Source organism: Molothrus ater, chromosome 26 (genome assembly GCF_012460135.2).
Source record: "Molothrus ater isolate BHLD 08-10-18 breed brown headed cowbird chromosome 26, BPBGC_Mater_1.1, whole genome shotgun sequence".
NCBI classification, from domain to species: domain Eukaryota; kingdom Metazoa; phylum Chordata; class Aves; order Passeriformes; family Icteridae; genus Molothrus; species Molothrus ater.
In genome coordinates this window covers 469,518-491,502 of record NC_050503.2, presented here as the reverse complement: position 1 = coordinate 491,502, position 21,985 = coordinate 469,518, and the positions used below count along the sequence as shown (strand labels likewise).

General features: G+C 44.3%; 1 protein-coding gene across 2 annotated transcripts in view; it reads left to right on the top strand.

Annotated features, from left to right (window-relative positions):
- Positions 1-20,894, top strand: part of LOC118697123 (ceramide synthase 4-like) — a 44,512-nt gene extending 23,618 nt beyond the window's left edge. For both annotated transcript variants that reach the window (XM_036399629.2, XM_036399630.2), the window contains exons 3-11: positions 4,381-4,498; positions 6,870-6,988; positions 8,962-9,019; positions 11,464-11,514; positions 15,420-15,512; positions 16,132-16,260; positions 16,514-16,620; positions 16,953-17,109; positions 19,748-20,894. In XM_036399629.2, the coding sequence (XP_036255522.1) occupies positions 4,381-4,498; positions 6,870-6,988; positions 8,962-9,019; positions 11,464-11,514; positions 15,420-15,512; positions 16,132-16,260; positions 16,514-16,620; positions 16,953-17,109; positions 19,748-19,939 (1,024 nt within the window). In that variant the 3' untranslated portion in view covers positions 19,940-20,894. The remainder of the gene's footprint in view (positions 1-4,380; positions 4,499-6,869; positions 6,989-8,961; positions 9,020-11,463; positions 11,515-15,419; positions 15,513-16,131; positions 16,261-16,513; positions 16,621-16,952; positions 17,110-19,747) is intronic.
- The last annotated feature ends 1,091 nt before the right edge of the window (positions 20,895-21,985 follow it).

The following is a 21,985-nucleotide window of genomic DNA, read 5'->3' as shown; positions in this document are numbered from 1 at the left end:
TAATGTGATTCATGTGATTTAACTGTGAGAAATCCAGGTAAATAATAAGAGGCAGGGGAAGTCTGGAGGATTTTCTGCAGTGTGCCATCATTGGCCACATCAGCCGCTGTGCTGGGACCAATTGTTTCATCCTTTTTTTAGGCATTAAACTTGTGAAAGGATGGATTTTCCTCTCCTTTGCACCAGCTGGCTGAACTGAGGAAAGCTGAGACAGCAGCGTCCTTCCAAGAGGCAGCGATGCTGGGGATGAGGTGGTGGCTGTGGGAAGAGGACCTGCAGTGTCTGGGTGTGCCTGGGAGAGCTCAGGAGGTTGTGGGTGCAGCCCTGGGGGAGAAGAAACAGCTCATGGGTTGTGAAGCAACTCCCCTGTGAGCTGGTTTGTACTGAGGAAGGTGGGGAAAGGTGGATTCAGGGCTGGAGAGTAGAAATCCCATTTCTGCTGCAGTGCTGAGCTATGCCACAGTACTGAGGCAGGAACTGGGGGAAGCAGTTAATGATGTCCTAAGAAGAGAGAGGACCTAGAACTTGGGAACCTCCCCTGTTACTTTAATGTTTCCAGATTGCACTTGTGAGTAGGAGATATGTCCAGCAACCATAACTTGGACCTTGATTTTACTTAGCAGAACTTTTCCCTAGGCATAGTCCTGCAAGGATGTTGGCTACTCTTCTAGTTATGTAATGTTTAAGACCATTTCTGTAAAAATCAAGTTCTTGGAAAGCTATGATATTGAAGGAATATTGCAAAGTGTTTCTTACCTGCATAGTTAGTAAAATGTGGCAACTAAAGTCCTTTGAGAAATAGTAAAGCCATTGAAAACCAGACTTTACATACAATTTTTGATTTGTCTGACTTTGGGCTTGTCCAGGAACTTTTGGGTGTTGGGCAATTGAAAGGAATTGTCAATGAACTTGAATCCACACAGCTCCCAGATTTCACTAGAAGAAGATTTTAGTCAGAAATACTCGGTCTCTTTGTGGGAGGGTGGTGCCAGGATGTGAGCCATATGTTATACATTTAAAGAAATAGACACTCTTGATCAGCAGGAACAGATACTTGAACTCAAAACCAGAAGAAGGAAAGGACACCAATTCTGAATATTTTATTTAGAAATGCATCTTTCTAAAGCTTATTTTGCATTGAGACTTTTGTTGTTGATCAGTAATCAGGAAGGATCTGGAAACAGTTTCCTGTTAAGGTCTTCCAGGCAGGGCTTGGTGCAGGGATGAGGGACACATTGCAGCATTGAACTGAAAACGGACCTGGCTCAGTCTGGACAGCAGCACTGTAGTGAATCCAGGCCTTGTATCAAATGGAACAGTCAGTTTAACTGGTGTGAAACATTCTCCTGCAAGCAGGAGAAGGCAGAGACTACACCAGGAGCACAGCAATAGCCCTCTGCCAAAGGAAAGCAAGGAGGCCAAAAGAGACTGTGCAGTTCAAAGAACAGAAGTTCAAATTGCTGCTGTCACTGGTTCTGTATTTCTTAGTACTTGAAGGTATTTGCAAGTGGCACCCTTATAAATAATATTTTAAAAATCCACCTCCAAAGTCAAATATTTCTTTTACCTCACACTAGCTCTGAAAGCATCTGCAGGAGTGTAGCCCACTTTTGAAAGATGGGAGAGTAGCAGTTTAAACCCATTCATTTAAATCCACTTAGTTTCAACTTCAGGAGGTTTTTGCACAAGACAGCTTGTTCTGTGATTACTGAATAAAGTGCCTTGGAGAGACCTCTGCCATGTAAAACATGGAGTGAGATGTGCTCACTGATGGAGGAGTAGGCTGGTGATGAGAATCATCTCCCTGACTGTGTCTGACTCTGAGAGGAGACAGTTTAGTCCTCAGATTTACCCTTTTGTCTTGCAGAGAGCTGATAAAGTGCCATGATGAGGCTGTCTGCCACTGAGATGACATATCTGTGATGTTGAAATCAGTAGAAGCATCATCCTTTTAGGGCTGTGCTTGGAACAGGACTGAACTGAGAACTGAGTCAGAGCATACAGCCAACACATGCAAATGTCCCTTAGGAAGAATTTCAGGCCTTGTTTTCCCAATGATGTTCATAAAAGTAGGATTGGTTCCATAAATCACGGGTAAACTCAAAACCAGAATAACAAAGTAATTGTAACTGGTTACACCCTGTCTTCATCCACTGCTAGTGGCTTGTTTCTGTTGCAGAGAGATTTTATGCCACAACCATAAGAAATCATCAGAAAATATAGAGAAGTCAGGGATTAAACAAAATTAAGAAAATTTTCAGGATACTTTTCAGTAAAATAAATTTGTTGGCAAGCTGCATTGACACCTGACATTCTCTTTGTTTAATGTATCTGGAAAATGTCATACATTGCAGTTCCCAATATGGCCTGAGAAGAAGTGGCAATAAGGTAGTTTTCAACAATATAATTTATTACATCTTCCTCTTCAGAGGTGCTTATATTGATGCCTGTTCTTTGAAAGAGAAAGATCAGGCCCACTGTTTAATATAAGAACCAAGATCTAGTGCAGAGCTTAAGGTGGATGTTTTCCCAACTTCAGTGGAGTTATGGATACTACTGAAATACTGTGTTATTGTTCTTAGCACAGGACCTGCTGGTCCAGTATCACTCTTATTAAACCAATCACTTCATATACAAAAAAGTCATTAGATGCACTTAAAACATTTATTTAGAGCAGTCAGAGCCAAACCCCAGAATTCCCAGTGATGGCTATATTCCTTTGCCACCCAGCAGCAGTGCCAGAGTGCTGCTAAATTTCACTGAAACTGGTTAATGCTTCCTCGTGTTTTTGTGATCACTTTGTGTCTTGTTGCCAGCAAGCACACTTATACCTGGCCCTTCTTTTAGGGTAGAAACATGTAATTTTTGTCGGCCTTGGTACATCTTTGAATGTTCCTATAGCCAGTGATGCCAAAGGAATTTCCCAAAGATAATGACAAAGAACAATTGATACACAGGCAGATGGGTTGGCTGTGCAAAAGAAAAGTGAGAGCTGTTATATGAGTGAGCAAAATGTGTACCCATCCTGTGGTTTAACAGAAGTTACAGCATTCCTTAGGTAGGGGGTCTTTTTATAATTTTTTTTTTTTTAATACTAGATAATTAAATTAAGAAATGAGTTCTTGAAAAGAAAACTTCTGAAAGACCCATCTGGAGGATTCTGGACCTGAAATAGTCCCTAAAGATATGCATATGGAGTATAAGCTCTATGACTAGCAGAAACCACAGGTAACCACACCAGATAATCACAGCCTTAAATATATCCCATACTATGTTGAAGTAGAACACCTTTAAGCACCTGAACAGTGAAATAGCTTTTGCAGCTTTTTTTAACCAAAGTGAAAGGAAAAAAATCTTCTTCTGTGTCCAAATCATTAGGGAGAATGGATCAGAGGACTTGCCTGGACATCAGGAGTGACCAGGCAGAGCAGGTGTGGGCTCAGCCCTCACTGCCTCTGCTTGGTGCTGTCAGCTCAAAGCAGCTTCAGCACCAGTTTGCAGTAGCACAGAGACCCTTCCCCACTGGCAGTGTGTAAAAGGGAGCAATTAATAAGAACAGCTAATTCTTGAGAAAATAAAGTAAAATTCAGATTATTTGGATATTAAAAAAAATTGTTTGACAAGTTTCCTCTTTGTGCAGTATTTATGCAGGATCTCACTTCACCTTCAATGAGGATGTTTTCTGCTGCTGAGGTAGAGAAGGGTGTTGGTAGTAGAGGAGTTGAGTTGTTGAGCACAGGAATCCTCTGACAGTTTTCCTTGGATAATTTTTTCTATTTATACAGGTTTTTTTGTTTTGTTTTGTTTTGTTTTCTTTATTTCTTCAATGTGAAAGACTGAAGATGCACAGCTGGTAACTGTGTTTGATTTATATTAGGAAACATGGGGGTAAGTTACTCCAGGAAAGACCAAATGGCTTCCTGTTTCAGCAGGACATTTCTTCTGCATTAAAAATACACCTCTGGCAGAGCCTCCCTCTTGATCCTGAGCCTAGGCCTTAGTTCAGGTGAATGCCATGTATGCTCCATGTTCTAGATCAAGCAGGGAACAACATTTAGGCCTTATCACCAATGTGGTACTCCCCATCAGCTGCAAGGATGCCAGAGGCATGTGACTGGTGATTCAGAAGCTGACAAAGGAGGATATTGCATTTGCCAACGTCATGTAATTTTGAATATCACAGCACAGAGCTCAGAGCAGTAGGGTGCAAGTCCAACAGTTTCTGCTGTAAGTTTGTGCTTTTACCTGCTCAACATAATACTCATATTTAGATTCATATGTGGGAAGCAGCTGTTATTTCCTGCACCATGTTTTAACAGTGCTGCAAAATCAGAAATCACTGTTCTACTTTTGGCTGACCGTTTATGTTTTTTTTTGCAGAGCCATAGCCCTGCCCCTCAGTACCAAATTGGGTGTGAGAGACAAGCAGAGACCAAAAGCTCAGCCCAACCCCGTGCTGGAAACATTCTATAGGACACGCTGCAAGAACCCTAAAGAGGTGAGTCCCTTCTTTCTTTGCTTTCCTGTAGATTTAGTGTCTTTAGCCAAAGAAAATCCCATTTGGAATCCTGAAGTTTAGCAATGCCATTCGTATCTGGAAGCTCAAGAAAGGAAACACTGTCGCCCTGGTTAGCTGAGAGCAGCCTGCCAGGAGGCTCCTCCTGCAATTCCATCAGTGCTGAGCAGTGACAGCTCCTGTCCCTGCTCACCCATACACAGCACAAGCTGCAGCACTGGGGGCTCTGCCTGAACATCAGTGACACCTTTTTACTGTCAAGGTGCCCAGGGAGCTTGGGAATTTATAGCCTTGGGAAAACTCAAAGCTCTCTGGACATGGTCCTTGACACCTGGCTCCAGGCAGCTCCATTTGAGCAGGGCCCATTGGATGAGATGATTTCCATGGTCCCTTCCAACCCCAGCCGTTCTGTGATGGCTTCTTTTCATACACTGGCAAATCCTGAAAAAAATCAGCTGCCTTGAGCTCCCACATTGCTACTCCCTGCAGCTCAGCCAGTGTGTCTTGCTTGATCTCCTAGTCCTAGACTAGGTCATTCTGTTGCCATGCAGTCCCTGAGTTTGAGATTGGCCTTGCAAGAAGCCAAAGTCTTGGCCATCATCACAGAGATTGGGAGGGGCTTCAGAAACCTGCAAACACAACTGGTGGGTAGTTTTCCCCTGAGGGGTAAGAAAAATGTTTTTCAAGAAATTGGCAAGATGACCCAGAGTTATAATGGCTGCTGCTGATGGGAAAAACCATTAGCAGGATTATGAATTGTCAGGCAATATTAGAATTCAGCCTGGTCAGGGAAGTCTCTGAGTGTGAACTATGTGGTAAGGAAAGCAATCTGATTTTATTTCAGCTTGTTTTTGTAGACTTTCTCTTGGCCTCAAAGCAATAGCTGTGAACTCATAGAGGATGGGTGAGTAGGGTGCTCACCATGGGTTCCATTCCCAAGGAACACATTGCTTCACCAAGGCTTTTGCAGCATGGTTTTGCTGTAGTGGGGCATGAGGAGCCCCAGGATATGCAGTACCAGGTTAGAAATAAAGGAGAAGAGACTAAAATTAAAATGCAGGCATTGATCTGGGTAGTGCAGCCAGCCCATCTCTGCAGCAGGGGGAAGGAGTGTTCCGAGGGACACTTGTCAGTGGTTGACCTTCCTCTTGCCTTTCTGTCCACAAAATCCAGACATTTCTCAGTATAACTGCTGCTACGTCAGAGATCTAACTCAAGGCCTGGCTTTGCCAGCAGGTTTTTCCTGTGGCTCTTCCTGCACCCCTGTTGCACTAAGTGGTGCTTTTCTCCCAGCAGATCTGGGATACTGGAACAGATCCTCACCATGAGACAGCAGTATGAGGTGAAGCAGGAACTGCTGCCTGGCTCTCTCCACTCGCTGGGTACACCTCAGCCAGTCTGCTGGCTCCCTTCCCCTCCCATGAGCTCTCAAACCACTGCTTAGAGGCAACTTTTACTTGTCCAGTACAATATGAGATTTTGCAGCTCTTGGCAGCCATTTCTCGGGAGAATTCCACATGATGGAGCAGTTAGAGAATGTAAATTAGCATCTCCATTTGTCTCTACCTCCAGAAAAGGGCTCATAAAACAGCACATTTGAAAGCAGCATATCTGAAAATTAGTAATCAACTTATTTTTGTACAGCATGCTCAAAGTATGTAGGCCAGTCTCACATGATACTAATTCAGGTAAATGCATTCCATGAAAAACTATTGCTTTATTTAAAAAATAAGGTTATCCATGATGACACTTCCAAGTAGGAATATAAAACATGACAAACTCTCAACAGCCTAAGGACAAGAAGGAAGGTAATTGCAGGATTTCTGTGAGTTATATATTGAAGAATTACCCCAACAAGTTTACCACAAGAGGAGAATATCCAGTAGGAAAATGATGTTGTCTCTGTTTATGACATCCACCATGATACTGCATCAGAATTGCTGAGAGGCGTGACAAGGTTCAGTGCAGAAGCATAAAATAGGATTTAAGCTGCAGTGATCTTTATTGGAGTGACAGATTTTAAGGATTTGATCCCTGAAGACAGGGTGAGAAGTGATTAGGCAACAAAATCACGTGAGGAGACAAGATCAGTTTGAAACTGGGGAAGTTAACATAAAAAATGAGAACTTTCAACATTAGTATTTATAACCAATTGATTAGAGGAGAATGGAAAGATTTTCTGCTATCCAAGATCTTTACACTGGGAATGGAGAGCTTTCAGAAAGATGCCTTGGCTTGAACAGACTTAGGCTGGCCAGGGGCTCCAGCTGGGCTCTGTGGTGGGTCAGATGAGATATTGCCCTGTCTGACCTTTGAATCTGGATCTGAGCCTGCTGCCTCACCTCTTTTCCAGGGTGAGCTCCTCAGTTTAGCCAAGCAATGTGACCTGCCAGTGAGGAAGGTGGAGAAGTGGTTCCGGCACCGGAGGAACATGGACCGGCCCAGCCTGTCCAAGAAGTTCAGCGAGGCCTGGTGAGCAGGAGCACAAGCCATGAACTCAGGTTTTCACTGGAGCTGAGCTCCACAGACAGCTCACTGCCTCCCCCTGCCCTCCATCCCTCCACAGAGATCCCAGCTCCCTGTCTGCCCTCCATCCCTCCACAGAGATCCCAGCTCCCTGTCTGCCCTCCATCCCTCCACAGAGATCCCAGCTCCCTGTCTGCCCTCCATCTCCCCAGAGAGATCCCAGCTCCCTGTCTGCCCTCCATCCCTCCACAGAGATCCCAGCTCCCTGTCTGCCCTCCATCTCCCCAGAGAGATCCCAGCTCCCTCCACAAAAAGCATCTTGGGTCTCCCTGACCCACTTGGCTCTGCTATTACTCTCTGCTGCTTCTCTGTTAAGAAACATTTCTTGCTTTTCCCCCTTATTTGCAATCTCAAATCTCCTTTTGCTGTTGTACCTTTATTCCTTACTGGGCCCTTGTTTCTGACCTTTCCTGACTTTGTCACACTGGCATCCTGCTTTGACACACATTTGAACCTGAGAAACTCTCTGCTGTTTACATCTTAGTGCTTTGCTGTTGCTTCAGTTCCTACTATAAAGGCATCCTTTCTGTTGCCTTCCCCATAGTTTCCCTTTCTGCATAGATTCCTTCTGCTGCACCTTTTCTGCAACTATTTTGCACACTGTTGCTTTCAAAAGCTACAGGCAGCAGGCTGGATTGGATTCTGCTGTCGTTTGTCTTCAGCATCCTGAAAGTCACAAACCAGCATCCTTCCACAGGGGTGGAAGTTTGTGAGCAAAGAGCAAAAACTGCCTTGGAAACAGTTGTGTGGAAATCCTCCTTGTTATGTGGAGGCACAAAATAAATTTCAGGACAGACAGATTTGCATGTGAGTCCTGGCTCAGCTTTCCACAGAAAAGGAGGGTTCTCCACAGGCTGGTTGGAATGCCTCATTTACAAGGGGCTGCTCTGCTATTTGTGTAAGGAATTGGGCTCCCCCAGGAAGGCCACATAAGCAAAAGAAATCATTAAATACCTGGAGTACTATCTATCTAAATAGTACTATACCTGGAGTTCATCTATCTAAAAGTGTGTATCTGTATCCATTGGGTAGGCATCAACTTTGGGCTCATCAGCATGTGTTCCATTTAACACTCCACCTGTAATTTGAAACCCCTGCATAAAAACCCCAATTCAAAAAGAAAGGAATGTGTATTATTTAGAGTCTTTCCCCTGGCCCTCTGTTGCCATGTGCAGTCTGTAGACAGAATGTCTCTCTGATGTGACATAGCAGCTTTACAGAGTTTATTTTTGTCTTGGAATTCCTGGGGCTTTCATTGACAGGTGGAGTCTCTCAAAATGCAGTTATGTCTGAATTGTTATGGAGATTTTTGGAAATTAAAGGACTAGTTTAGGCAGTTTTACTCCTTTTCATATTTCCGGTGGTTCATTTATTAATAACTTGTTTATTCAGTTGGGCTGAAATTCCCCCATTCCTTACTATGTGTGTGAATATTCAGGTGACCTGCCTCTGTCCACTGAACTGGGCAAACAGTTTGTTGTATTTCTGTGTGGGTTTAATGTTGGAAAGTCATTTCTGGCTCCTCACTGGGCCAAACATGACAGTAATTAGTTACTGTACATGATAACAAATTTAGCAGGCTGGATCTCCAAAGGCCTAGGAGAGAGATTGGCATTGTTTCACTTTTACAAATGCATCTGCTACTGCTGGGAAGCTTTGGGATTATTCTCCTCAGGATTTTAGTCAGCAAGATTCTTGTGTCCTCTGCCATCTCTACAGCAAAGGAATTGCTCTTTGTGAGGTCTGTGAAATGTGCTGGTAAAATGCAAAGAGCTGGTCCTGTTTTGGTCAAACCTTGAACATACTAACGTGTCTTTGCCTTAATAGTGTTATTCTTTTAATTAGTGTGAGGATACACAGACTTGCAGCTCAGGGCTTAATGAATAGGATTCTAATGCCCTTTTTTTTTTTGTTTGTAGCTGGAGATTTACATTTTACATCATTTCTTTCTTCACTGGACTCGCTGTCCTGTATGATGTGAGTACACACGCAGTCACCTGCTGTTCTACCCAGCCAATGCCTGCAAGAATGGCAGAGTTTGTTGTCAAACATGCCTTTTCAGATCTTCTTCTAGAGGTTTTCCATACAGGTTGGTGTGTATCCCCTGCATAGCACACTTAGGAGACCACAGACATACTGGACCATGCCTAGTTTAAGGACTCCAGAACCAAGATGTTTCCTCTTCTTCTGGCAAAGCAGAAGGCAGTTGAGATTGTATAAAAGTAAATTGCTGTAGGGTAGGAGATAGAACACTTACCTAAGCTGGAAGCTGCAGGGCCTGTTTGTGTGTTGTACCCAATACCTCTTTAAGGCAAATAAATTTGGCTTCCTTTGGAGCATGGACTGCAATTTAATAATTTTATCTGCTAATTTTGTTTTCCTTAGCCAGGATGTGATTGGTTGAGGCTCATGCCTCAGCCTTTTCTCTAATTTGATAAAGAGTGAGTTCTCTTCATACAATTTGTACTGCGTCATCAGGCAGAAGTGGTAACAGGAGCCGTGGGTGTGCTCTTGTCCCTGAGCTGTGGTCACTGAGCTGGGACTAGGGCACTGGCCATCTGCTGCCTCTGTTTTCAAGGTTCCCCTGACTCTTTTGCTGTGTCTGGTTCCCTAGGGGAGATTTGCAAAAGTCTTCTGGTACAGTCTGATGAGTTAAGCAATGTAAAATGTGCACATTCCAAGGCAACAGGCACAAACTCTCCTTGTAACCTCTCATTGTAACACGTGAAGGACGTTTCATTTACACAGATTTTTAAGTCAGATTTTAAGGTACTCAAAAGTATGAGGAATAGAGGATGAGCTAGCTGAGGAGTGAAGGTATCTGAACCCCAGCTGCAGTGTTCTGTGGATCTGTACATCGAAACAGAAGACTGTTCTTTGAGACCAGCTATTGAAATTTGGTCTGTATGATCTACTTAGCATTGTACAAGAGCCCTATGGCAACAAGGGACAAAATCATATTCTTCAGCATGTTGTCTGTCCATTATATGGATGAAATGCCATTTTCACTTTTTGTGACCCATGTCTTTATTCAACACACATCTTACAACTTTCACAAAAAAGGGAGACATCCATCCTACAGATAGCACCTCTAGATCCTGTAGCAAATATATTATTGTTACCTAAATTGTACTAAAATGACTACTTTAAAAAGAAGGACAAAGAACTAACATGACAAGGCATATATACCTGTGAAATTTTCTAACTTTCACAGGTTTATTTTGTAACCTGAGCAGCTTTTAAATGTGTGTTTTGTTTTTGTGAAACTCCCTTCTTTCTTTAGGAAAAAATCAAATGTTTAAATTCTGCATTAGTAGTTTTGGGCTGACAGCAAAAACCTCTGCCCGAAAGTCAGTGAAACAGCCTGTAACAAAAGAAAGTTATCTTCCAGCAGGCCACTAGAAATCAGCTATGTTTGCTGAGAATAGAGGAATGATGAAATTCAGGGATCTGGAGTTCCTTTCTAGCTTAGGTAAACAGTATGCCATAGTTGTTTCGCAGTTTTTACCTTGTGCTTTCTGGTTCTATATCACACATCTCTCCTGGTTCTGCACATGTATTTGCTGTAAATTCTATTCCCAACCTCACTCCCAGTCAGCAGGAACCGTGTCTGTTCCAAGTCACCACTGCACCTAAAACCACTGCCTCCTGCTTTGCCTCTGTATCACCCACATACCAGCAGTGCTCAGTGGGAAGAAGAAATGCTGCCTTCTTGCCTGAGCTCTGATACCTGGAACGCTGTAGAACTAAAAGAAAATTACCCTCATAGGTGTGAGGCATTGCTGTGCTCCGTGAGCTCTGACCCAGTCTGGGCACAGCTCCAGACAGAGCCTGCTCCATGCAGGGAGGACTCTTGGGGACTTTAGTTGCCATGTTTCTATGAAGGTTTCAAAACTGCCAAGTTCTAAACTACCAATTTTCTGTTGAACAGAGTAGGATCTTTTCAGAGGTTCATTACTTAACAAACTGCAGCATAACCTTCACTGTTAAAGGAAAAAAACACATACCTGACGCACCAGTTTTCAACCTTGTATCCACATTTAAGTGTTATTGTCTAAATCACAGATATTCCTAATGAAATATTTATAAGATTATTTTTAAATGGTCAAAACATCACCACCACCTCAAGCTTGTAGAAGATGGTAAAAAGTTGGGAGAAGTCTTCTCTGAGCTATTTTATTTGGAACAGTTAAATAGTGTGTGAGATTTCAGGCAAATAGCCATAATTTGGAAATGTCACAAGCAGATGCAAGTCCTTGTAGTGGAAATCTCTTGGCAGTTGGATTCCAGACAGCGAGACCAGCTCTGCCTGTAATAAAAGACAACAAAGTCTATAGTAGTAACAAACTAAAGGAATTAGACAACTGATACGTAAAGAACTTCTCTGATATGCTCACATATGTGTTGCATTTTTGTTGCAGAAGCCTTGGCTTTGGGACCATAGAGAGTGCTGGACAGGATATCCACAACAGGTGAGTCACACAAGAAGGAGAATTGCTGTTATCAGTCTTGTATTTGTTTCTGTATTTTTTGAAAATCAAATTATAATAGTGACAAAAAGAGGACACTGAATTAAATTCAGACACAGAAGACCTAAGAATTCAAAGTCAGACCCTCATCTGAAGAGAACATCTTTGTACCTGGTCTCATCTAATGGAAGAGAAGATGAATTGGCAGAGCACTTTGTCACTTCTAAAAGAAAATGAAGACTTATGTTCCATGGGTTTTGTCTGACAGTCAAAGCTAGAGCAAGACCCCTTGACTGTATGTGGAGGTTGCAAACCCATAAAGAGAAAAGTAATGCCCAATTCTAACAGCATGAGGCACAGGAAATGTAATGAGACTAATGACTTAAGAGTGAGGCAATGCCTTGGAGGATGAGTCTCTGAGCAATCCAGTATTGCTTGAAGACAAAAATTTTAGGGGCAAGTCTGTAGTTCTGTGTAAAAATTAAACCATACAAACAAGTGAGGCTTGAATAGGAATGTAAGACTGCAAGGATCACTTGGCTCCCTCTGTCTCCTGCTCTGTACACTTGTGATCCATGTCTTGTCAAAACAATGGGAGCCTCCATAAGGGCACACTGTGATAGACTGACCCTGGCTGGCCACAGTGTGCCCACCAAGCCCATTTTTCTCTCCCCTCCTCAAATGGAAAGGGGGGAGAAAATATAGAAAAGGCTCATGGGTTGAGATAAGGACAGAGAGAGAGCATACCCAGTTGCCATCACAGGTAAAACAGGCTTGACTTGGGGAAAAAATATTTTAATTTACTGTTAGTGAAACAAGAGTAGTTTAATAAGAAATAAACCCAAATCTTAAAAGCACCTTCTTGCACCCTTCCCTTCTTCCTGGGCTTAACTTCACCCCCACATTCTCCACCTCCTCCCCTGCAGTGGTGCAGTGAGATGTGGAATGGGGGTTGTGGTCAGTCCATCACACCTTGTCCCTGCTGCTCCTTCCTCTGGCTCTGGTAGAAGGGTTCTCCAGCGGGAGACAGCTCTCCATGAACCTCTCCACTGTGGGTCCTTTCCACAGAATGCACTCCATTAGGAATGGACTGCTCCATCCTGGCTCCAGCACAGGTCCACAGGTGCTGCCAGGAGCCTGCCCCAGCACAGGGTCTCCACAGGCTCAGAGCTTCCTTAGGCCACGTCCCCCTGCTCTAGTCAGGGGTCCTTCAGGGACTGCAGGTGTATTTCTGCTCCCTGTGGACCTCCATGGGTGCAGGGGCACAGCCTGTATCACCATGGCCTGCTGGGGAGTCTCTGCTCCACCACCAGGACCTCCTCCTCCTCCTTCTCCTCCTGCGCTGACCTGAGGCTCTACAGAGCTGTATCTCATATTCTCACTCCTCTCTCCACACCACTCTTGCCCAGCAGTTTTTTTCCATTCTTAAATACATTGTCCTTGAGCTGCTGCCACTATCATTTATGGACCCAGTGGCACATCCATCTTGGAGGTGTCTGGAGCTGGCTCTGTTGGACAGGGGGCAGCTTCTGGCATGTCACAGAAGCCACCCCTGCCCTTACCCCACTAGCAAAACCTTTCCATGTAAATCCAACACACTCATTTTCCAACATTTGTAACAACCAGAAAAGACCAAAACCAGGGTTGGTCATGTCCCACTGGGAAAAAGCAAGTCAAGGACAAACCTGTGTATTAGCAGGAACAACAAATGTATTAATTACAATTTCTACTAAACAGACCACACCGTGCTACAGACAATGACAAAAGAAATACCAGTTCTCCCAAATAGTCTGATCTTTGGGGGAAAAAATAGCTTCTGATCCAGAGCTCCTGTTTGGATAACCTGGAGGGTGACCAGCACATACCAGCTAGGGAGATGTTCATATCCTCCCTGGAAGCCCCAGGGCATCCAGGTGTGCTTCCTCTTGTGGCCAATTGCTGGTGCTACAAAGGAAAACAAACTAAAATTTATGAAGGCCATAAATAACCAGTTGGTATTAGGGAGCACGATACTTCATGCTCCTTTGAAAATGGTTGCAAAGCCACTTTAGTCATAGTAACTATTAATCAAATAGATTCAGGTTTAAAGAGGTCATGTAATGCAACAACAGCAAAAATTGCTTGTTAAGTAACAAAATCTTGCTGAGTGGGTCTAAGCTTTCTGTTTCCCAGCTGTAAAAGCCCAGATAATTTACCCAAAAGAATGTGAATTACATTTCCTGCTGGGGTTGGATTTTCCCCCCATTAGTTTGATTAAATTGGAAAATTTGTGACAGAGTGCAGGGTATCTGAAGCATCTTCAAGCCTAAAAAGGGAATGGTTTATTCAGCTACTCCTTTTCCACCATAATGAATTGGTTTATGTAGTTTTTAAAACTCTCTACTGTCTGCTCAGGAATCTGAATAATGTTGAAGAAATCCTAAAAATATTCATGATCTTCATGGTGGTTCCCTAAATGTTTGACATGGTGTGGTAAAGTTGAATTTCCCCTGCTGTTTGATTTAATCTTGGCACAGATGACATTTAGTAAGTGAGTGTGTTGTTCAGTTGAACTATTTCCCCCTGTAGCTGCGGGAGCCTGCTTTGTTGATTTGGTTGTAATATTGGGGTTTTCGCTGCCTGTTTTTGGTAGCAGGGGGCTACAGAGGTGGCTTCTGTAAGAAGTTGCCAGAATCCTCCTCCGTGTCCAGCAGAGCCAATCCCTGGTGGCTCCAAGTTGCCACTTGGCCAAGGCTGGGCCAATTACAAATAGCGGTAACACCTCTGTGATAACAGATTTAAAATGAAGGAAAAAAAAAAAAAAAAGAAGAAGTTATTGCACAGTTGTGCAATTCACTTGCAGCCAGAGAAGAGCAGGCTGAGAACATGGGAGAGGAACAACTCTGCAGACACCAAGGTCAGTGGAGAAGGAGGGATAGGAGGTGCTCCAGGGACCAGAGCTGAGGTTCCTCTGCAGGCTGTGCTGAGGACCAGGGTGAAGCAGCTCTGCCCCTGCAGCCCCTGGGGATCCATGGGGATGCAGAGGTCCACCCACAGCCCTTGGGGGTCCACAGGGGATGCAGAGATCCACTCAGCCCATGGGGATCCACAGGGGATGCAGAGATCCACCCACAGCCTGTGGGATCCACAGGGGATGCAGAGATCCAACCACAGCCTGTGGAAGAGGAGCCCACACCAGAGTAGGGGGATGCCTGGGAGGAGGCTGTGGCCCCGTGGGAGGCCCATGGAGAGAGGAGCCCTGCTCCTGTGCTGCAGCAGCCTGTCCTTGAGGGACTGCACCCCATGGAAGAGTGACCCATGCCGCAGCAGTTTGGGAAAGACTGTTCTCCATGGGATGAACTTATGTTGTGCCAGTTCACAGAGAGCTGTTGCCTGTGGGCTGGACTCACAATGGAGAAGTTAATGAAGAACTGCTTCCCATGGGAGGGACCCCACAGCACAGCAGGGAAACCATTCCTCTCCCTGAGCAGCAGGAGAAGCCATGGGTGATGAACTGACCATAACCCCCATTCCCTTGTCCTTGCATCACTGGTGTTTGAGGTAGAGCTGGGAAGGAGGGAGGGGCAGGGGGAAAGGTGTTTCTAAGGGTTTATTTCACTTCTCATGATCATGCTCTGATTTTGTTAGCAATTAACTTAATTCATATCTCTAATTAGAGTCTGCTTTGCCCATGACTAGATTTGATGAGCAATCTGTCCTGGTCCTTGTCTCAACTCATGAACCTTTTGTTATATTTTCTCTCCTCTGTCTAGCTGTGCAGGGGAGTGACAGAGTGGCTTTGGTGGCTGCCTGGCATCCAGTCAGCATCAACCCACTACAGTTGTCTTTTGCCTTGGAAGGAGTTTTCACTTGCAGCCCTTGCACTAATGTATCTGATGGGTGTTTCCCTGTCTCTCCCTCTCTCACAGCCTCTCCAACCCTCCCTGTTCTGGTACTACATGCTGGAGCTCTCCTTCTACTGGTCACTGGTCTTCACCTTGCCCTTTGATGTGAAGAGGAAGGTGAGTGGCAGTCTCAGGGGAGAATCAAGTACAAACAGGACTCAAGCTGAACACTTAGGAGAGTGATCTCGAAGAGCATGTGTATAGTGACAATCAAGGTTTTGTGGCAGTCTCTCCTTGCTCATTCACAGGAATTTTCATTACCACTCATTGGAAGTGGAGAACACTAGCCCTGATATAGAAAGGTGCAAAGTACTGCAGAGTTCTCAATCCAAACTTAAAATCCAAATATAAAAATTGCTCTTTTGTAACTCTTCCAGGCTGCACTGATCATAGAGATGGGAAAAGAGGTGGTTCTCTGCCAGTAAAGCTGCTTGTGTTCCTGGTGCCAGTGTCCCAACAGACAGGGTGCAGCATCAGGCCATGGCTGGTGGAGGGAAAGAATGTTCTTTGTTGTGAGATCCTCAGTTTACACCATGAGCTCTTCATTCCTGGGTCTCCTGGTTGCCTACATTTCTAGAATACATTTAGTAAAATAATTATGTGGGTAAGACTTTGTAGAGGGAGGTTTCTTAGTCACTAGGTAGAGAGATATCATTGCTACCTGCAGGCACCACGTTTAGACTGGAGCAGGAGGTACATTATGCATTTTATTCTCTGCTGTTCCCCTTCTCACCAGGATTTCAAGGAGCAGATAGTCCATCATGCTGCAACCATCTTCCTGATCAGTTTTTCATACTGTGCCAACTACATCCGCATTGGGACACTGGTGATGGTGATTCATGATGCTTCTGATTGCTTCCTAGAGGTGAGCCAGGCAGAGCCTAATCAGCAATGGTGCTCTTCAGTCACAGAATGTCCTTCTGTCTAACACAGGCCAAGCACTGGGGTGTTCCACAGATCTTCTGCTGCTCTGCTGACCCAGCCAAGGGTGCCCAGCTGAGAGCTGGGCAGAGCTGTGGTTACCTGCACGCAGATTGTGTCATACATGTCTCATTAACCCCCTGGAGTGTGTGCAGATGCTGTCTTGGCTGCAGTTTAATTGTTCTTTTTCCTTCCAGCCAACTAAGATATTCAATTACATGAAGTGGAAAAAAACTTGTGACAGCCTCTTTATGATCTTCTCAGCTGTCTTCCTGATCAGCCGCCTGGTCATTTACCCCTACACGTGAGTCTGCTCAGTGAGGGGACATGGAGGAGCTGCCTCCTGAGAGACAGGAGGATTATCTGGGGGCTGCAGCCTTTGGTTTTTGTCCTGGAGCATGGGTTCCTCCCCTTTGCACCTGCCTTGGGGTAAAAAGGCTGCTCTTTGGGTTCATAGAGCAGTCCTGGAGCCCTGGCTCCATCCTGTGTACTTCAGGTGGGGAACTGAGAACTGGGATAGGTATAGATGGAAGTGGCTGATCTGAAACTTCCTCTGTGACTACAAATTTCTGGGGCTTAATTGTGGCCCTGTTAACAACATGCTTTCCCTGCACCGCAATCCCCTCTGTTTTGCAGAGTGCTTTATAACACCTACTATTACTCCATGGAGATATTCCAGCCCTTCTTTGGATACTACTTTGTGAATGTTCTCCTGATGATTCTGCAGCTGCTCCATGTCTTCTGGTCCTGCCTAATTATTCACATGGTCTACAAGTTCGTCCTCCAGGGCACGGTATGCATCAGTTTGTACTGTCCTTTACATCACATGGGGAGGGAGGGTCCACCTGGACTGCTTGAGAATACAGGGGTCCATCTGGCATGGATTCCTTATTGTTCTATTGAAATTATACATGCATATTTCCAACAGTGAGGTAGAAGGAAACTCAGTTGTATTAGGGAAAGTTGACCAAAAAATTTTTTATGAATACTGGGTCCACTTCTGATGCTTATATTCAAGAAAAATATGGATTGGACTCCAGGAGAGATGTCTGTGAACAATGCCAGTGACATCTGAGTAAAAATCCCAACACTTTGTGCAGTGTGATTTGCATTTGTAATGAGACTAAGAAATCAAGGAAGAGGAAATTGTCATGACTGGTGAGGTCAGTGCAAAAGTGTTTCCCTTATTGTACAGGATTTTTGATTACAATTGTGTTATGGTGCTGTAGATTTCACACAGTAGGTATTTCTGTCTAAACCAGCTGCCTGGGCTCTTCTTCCAGCAGTGGAAGGCAACAGGCATGCCCAAATTAGATCCATTCCATACTTCACCTGCCAGTGCTGCTCAACAGGCACAAAGCAATCAGAGATGAGTATCTGAGCTCCAGCTGTATAAACTGAAATGGAATGCATCCCGCATCTCACTCTTTCTGGCCTGTAGTATTTGCTGTGCAACCAAAGTGCTGCTCAGTATGTTCCCAAAATCAAAGCCATGACTGGCCACATGCCAAGGATAAAGTCCAAAGGTGACCAGTCAGTGCCTTGTGGGAAGTGACCTCAGAGCCCAGGATGATTTGTTTTATTAGTATCCAACTGAAGAATTCTGTCTTACAGGAACTGAGAGCAACCATTAAAGGTTCTTCTTTATCCTGATTGTCCCCATTTTATTTACCTGCCTTCCCTTAAAGTAGCACAGAGCAAATTACTAGCAGATCAGGAAACAGGGCCGGAAATGAAGATACAACTGAATACAGCCTTTTTCTGTTTTCCTAGTTTTTGTATGGGCTGAATTACCACTGCAGTTACTGTCATTTAAAATGATGGGGTAATAAATAGTCTTATTAGAAAGTAAAGAACCATCAGGGAAGAAAATCCTGAAGCATATCCAGAATTTTTCCTATTTTATCTAAAATGGATATGCCAGATTTGATATAAAATATATTTGAAAACTTTCTGTACTGAGCAGTAAAAAGCAGAAAAGAATTCTCCTAAACAGATCCGTTTCAATGACAATATTTAGTAGCCCAAAGCAATATCAGCAAGAATACGGGACATTCTCTCTTTGAGAGCTACAAAACTTTTGCTGCAATCAGTTCATGTTCTTCTTGCAGGCCTTTCTGGTCTCCACAGTTTTCCTCTCTGGCTACAGAATAATCTTTACCACCTTCTCACATGATGTTTCCTAATCCCAAGTAATTAGTACTCAGCCTAGATACTGAAGTACAAGTTTCATTCCCTCATAGAGGGAGGAGCTTTATAGTTCCTTTGGGAATCTTGCCAGATTTAAGGCCTCAGCCACATTCTCTGGCTATAAATGGATATATTTAGAAATATTGACTATTATTTGTCCTTATGCTGCAGGTCCAGACTCCTGCATATTTCCTGATCTGTCAGTTCCAGAGTGATCTAAGGTGCAGGTTGTTCACAGCAGATCCTATCTCCCACTCATATTGTCCTTGGAGGCAGAGTGAATTCAGTGCAAATTTAGATTTTTACAAATCCTGTCTGCATCTGGTTGTAGTGATCTCTGGAAAGAGCATGAGCTGAAATAGAGTTCTCAGTATGATTTGGGAGATCTCAAGAAGAATGGACAGCCATAAATGGAGACTAAATTTCTGGGCAGCACCTGATTTTCCCCTGAGCAGTTTCTAAAGCTGAGGTCACAGAAGGGGTTTGCAGCTTTCCCTCTCTGTCCAACAAGGAGTGTGACACTGTGAATTTGTCCCCAATATTGGCATCTTATATGGCAGAGTAGAGACAGCCTGAGAAGCCAAGAAGTGCTGAGCTGCTTTTTTCTAAGCTGTCATTTTATCCCATTATTTCTTTTTTGCCTTCCTTTTAAGGCAGATAATTAAATACTTAGAAGTGGATTACAGGTCTCTCAGTCAATAAACAGCAAGAGGAAAAACCTGACCATAAACCTGAATGCAGTCAGAGTGGAGTGGCTTTGTGTTGAGCCTTTGGGAAGCATGTTTCCAGCCTGTCCCAAGTGTTGTCAGCCTGCAGCCACCCAGGCATGTAGGCAGAAAGCTCCTTGTCCCTTTTGGAAAGTGTAAATGAGCTTGACTAACTGCCTCCCCCATCCTTCTCCCTCGTGCCGATGACCAGGGCAGCAACGTGGATCTCCTCAGGCTCTCCACAGTTGTCCTCAGTCCTGGGCATTTGTGGTTTTGCTCTGCTTCACAGCCTGTAATTCCTAATTTCAGGAATTACGTGTATCAGGAATGTGTATCAGGGTCACAGATGAGATTCCAGTGAGACTGAAAGCAAAGAGGCAGGGAGAATCTGCTCCCAAGGGTAATGTGAAAGCTGAAGGGACCCTGTGCTGAGTGGCTGAGGCAGCAGGTGCATGGTCAGCCTGTGGCTCAGCCATCACTGCTGCTTGTGCAACTGCTGTGTTTATCTGGCTTCTCACTCACCTGCCTTTGTAGATGGAAAAGGACATGAGAAGTGACACAGAAGAAAGTGACAAGGATGAAGAAAGAGATAAAATTAGAGAAAAGGAGAAAAATGGGATCACGTGTTTCAGCAACGTCACAAGCAATGGTTACATCCAGAGGAACGGATCTGAGCCCCTGGACAACAGAGCCCACCGTGCCAATGGCCATGCCAAGGAAAGATAGCTGCTGTCCTGTGCTGCTGGCCTGGCCTCCAGCAAGCCCAGGCCACCATCTGTACAAACAGTTTTGCTCACTGTGTAGATAACCTGGAGTGCAATTGCAGTATTGTAGCTGAATTCCTGCTTCCCATAAACCGAAGTGTTTATAGCCAGTGGATATTTGAAGGAAGTTTTTTGTCTTCCTTCAGTAAAAGCTTACTATAGGTTGTAGCCTCAAAACAGATAGCAAGGGATCAAAGTGGTTTGACTTGTATTAAGACTGTACCATAATTGTTGTCAAATGTGTTAATCTTGAAAAATACTTTAAAAATAAGATGGTGGGTAACTCTGGCAGTGTCAAGTTTTACCCACCTAATGTTTGATAGGAATCTGTTTAGCCTGGATCAGCCTCTGGAGGCCCTGGCCTATTGCCAGTAATTATTATGGCCGACGAGTAACAAATCTTATCACTGGGATACCTCTTCTGAGAAAACAGGTGCCCTGTATACACTCAAAAAATTAAAACTGAGTATAGTGAAATGAAAACTTTTGGAAAGGCATAAGATAAAACATGCTCTTCTCAAAGGAAGTACTCTTTGTGCCAGTGACCAGTTTTGTAATGTGTGGATCTCAGTCCCTACTTACTGCCCCTAAGCTCCAAAGCCCAGGCTGGAGGAGTACCCACAATCACATTGGAAGAGCTGGGAGTACCACAAATCACATTGGAAGAGCTGGGAAGTCCAGACAGCTGTTTCTCAACACTTAGGAGTTGGACTCAATGATCCTTGTGGGTCCCTTCCAACACATAAAATTCTGTAATTCTGTGATAATTGAAAGTTGGAAGCACATGTTGTGTATGCTGTGATCTGAGCGTATGGTCCCACCTCTCTGCAGGTGCTGTGCTCAGGAGGGATATTGAAATGCTACATCATTTTGTACTACTGAATGTAAATGTTCTTTATAAATTACGTTTAAAGGTTTGATCGTCTGGTCTCTTTTCTACTTCTTTACCCACCAGGAGGTAAACCTGGCTGGCTGCACCTTACAGGTGGATGTGTGATGAGGGAGACCCATGTGGGTGCCATTGCCAAGGGGAAGATGCTGCCTGCACAGGACACACAGCCACACTGAGCCATGCCAGTAAAGACCTGCAGCTGCCACGTTTGTCTCCTGTTAGTAAGACTGTGTTTGGCCCTGTAACAAGGGACAACTTGGAACACCCCTACACTAGACTTAGGGGCAGGCCAGGTTACTTGGTACTGCCAGGACAATGGCAAGTCCAAGATGGCAACACTGGGGAGGTGCTTTGGCCTTGCAAGAGTAGGAGGAGAGAAATTAATATCTATTCTTCTTTTTTTCTGAGGTTTTAGGAGGCTAGGAAAGCTCCCTGTTGTAAAATCACATCACCTCTCCTCCTAGGAGCAGAATTCTTCCCAGAGTCTGCATAATGCCCAATGGAGCCAGTGTATGTTAATGCCTGCTGGATTTGACCCTCAGGGCTTTGTTGTGTCCTTGAAGATTGAGATAAGCTTGTTAGGAGGCAAATCTGGTTTTTATGAAAGATACATCAAGGATACAGGAGAGCTGTTGGATTTGAGCAAGAATTACTGAGTGCTGCCTTTAGCTGAGCATAACAGTCATGAGTCATCGAGGCAGATCAGCTGATGAATTTGTTTTCTTGCCATCAACTTGCTAAGGCTTGAAGAAGCATTCAGCTCTCTCCCTGCTCCTCCACCTTCTCTCTTTATGTTTGCTCGAGGGCTGGGAAGCTTCTGAGTAGTGTGACAGTGTTTAAGACTTTAGTGTATCCATCCCCTTCTCTCTTCACACATGGGGCATCACAGCTCCCCCCACAGAACAACTGTTATAGAACTGTTATATATAACTTGCAGCTAGTCTGTCACTTGTCTGCTGAGAAACCCAGCAGAGCATATCATGGAACCACCAAATCCATTAGATTGGGGAAGGCCTCTGAGATCATCAAGTACAGCCTGTGACCAGTCACCACTTTGTCAATCAGAGCAGAGTCCAATCACTTCTTAATTACTTCCAGGGACGGAGACTCCACCAC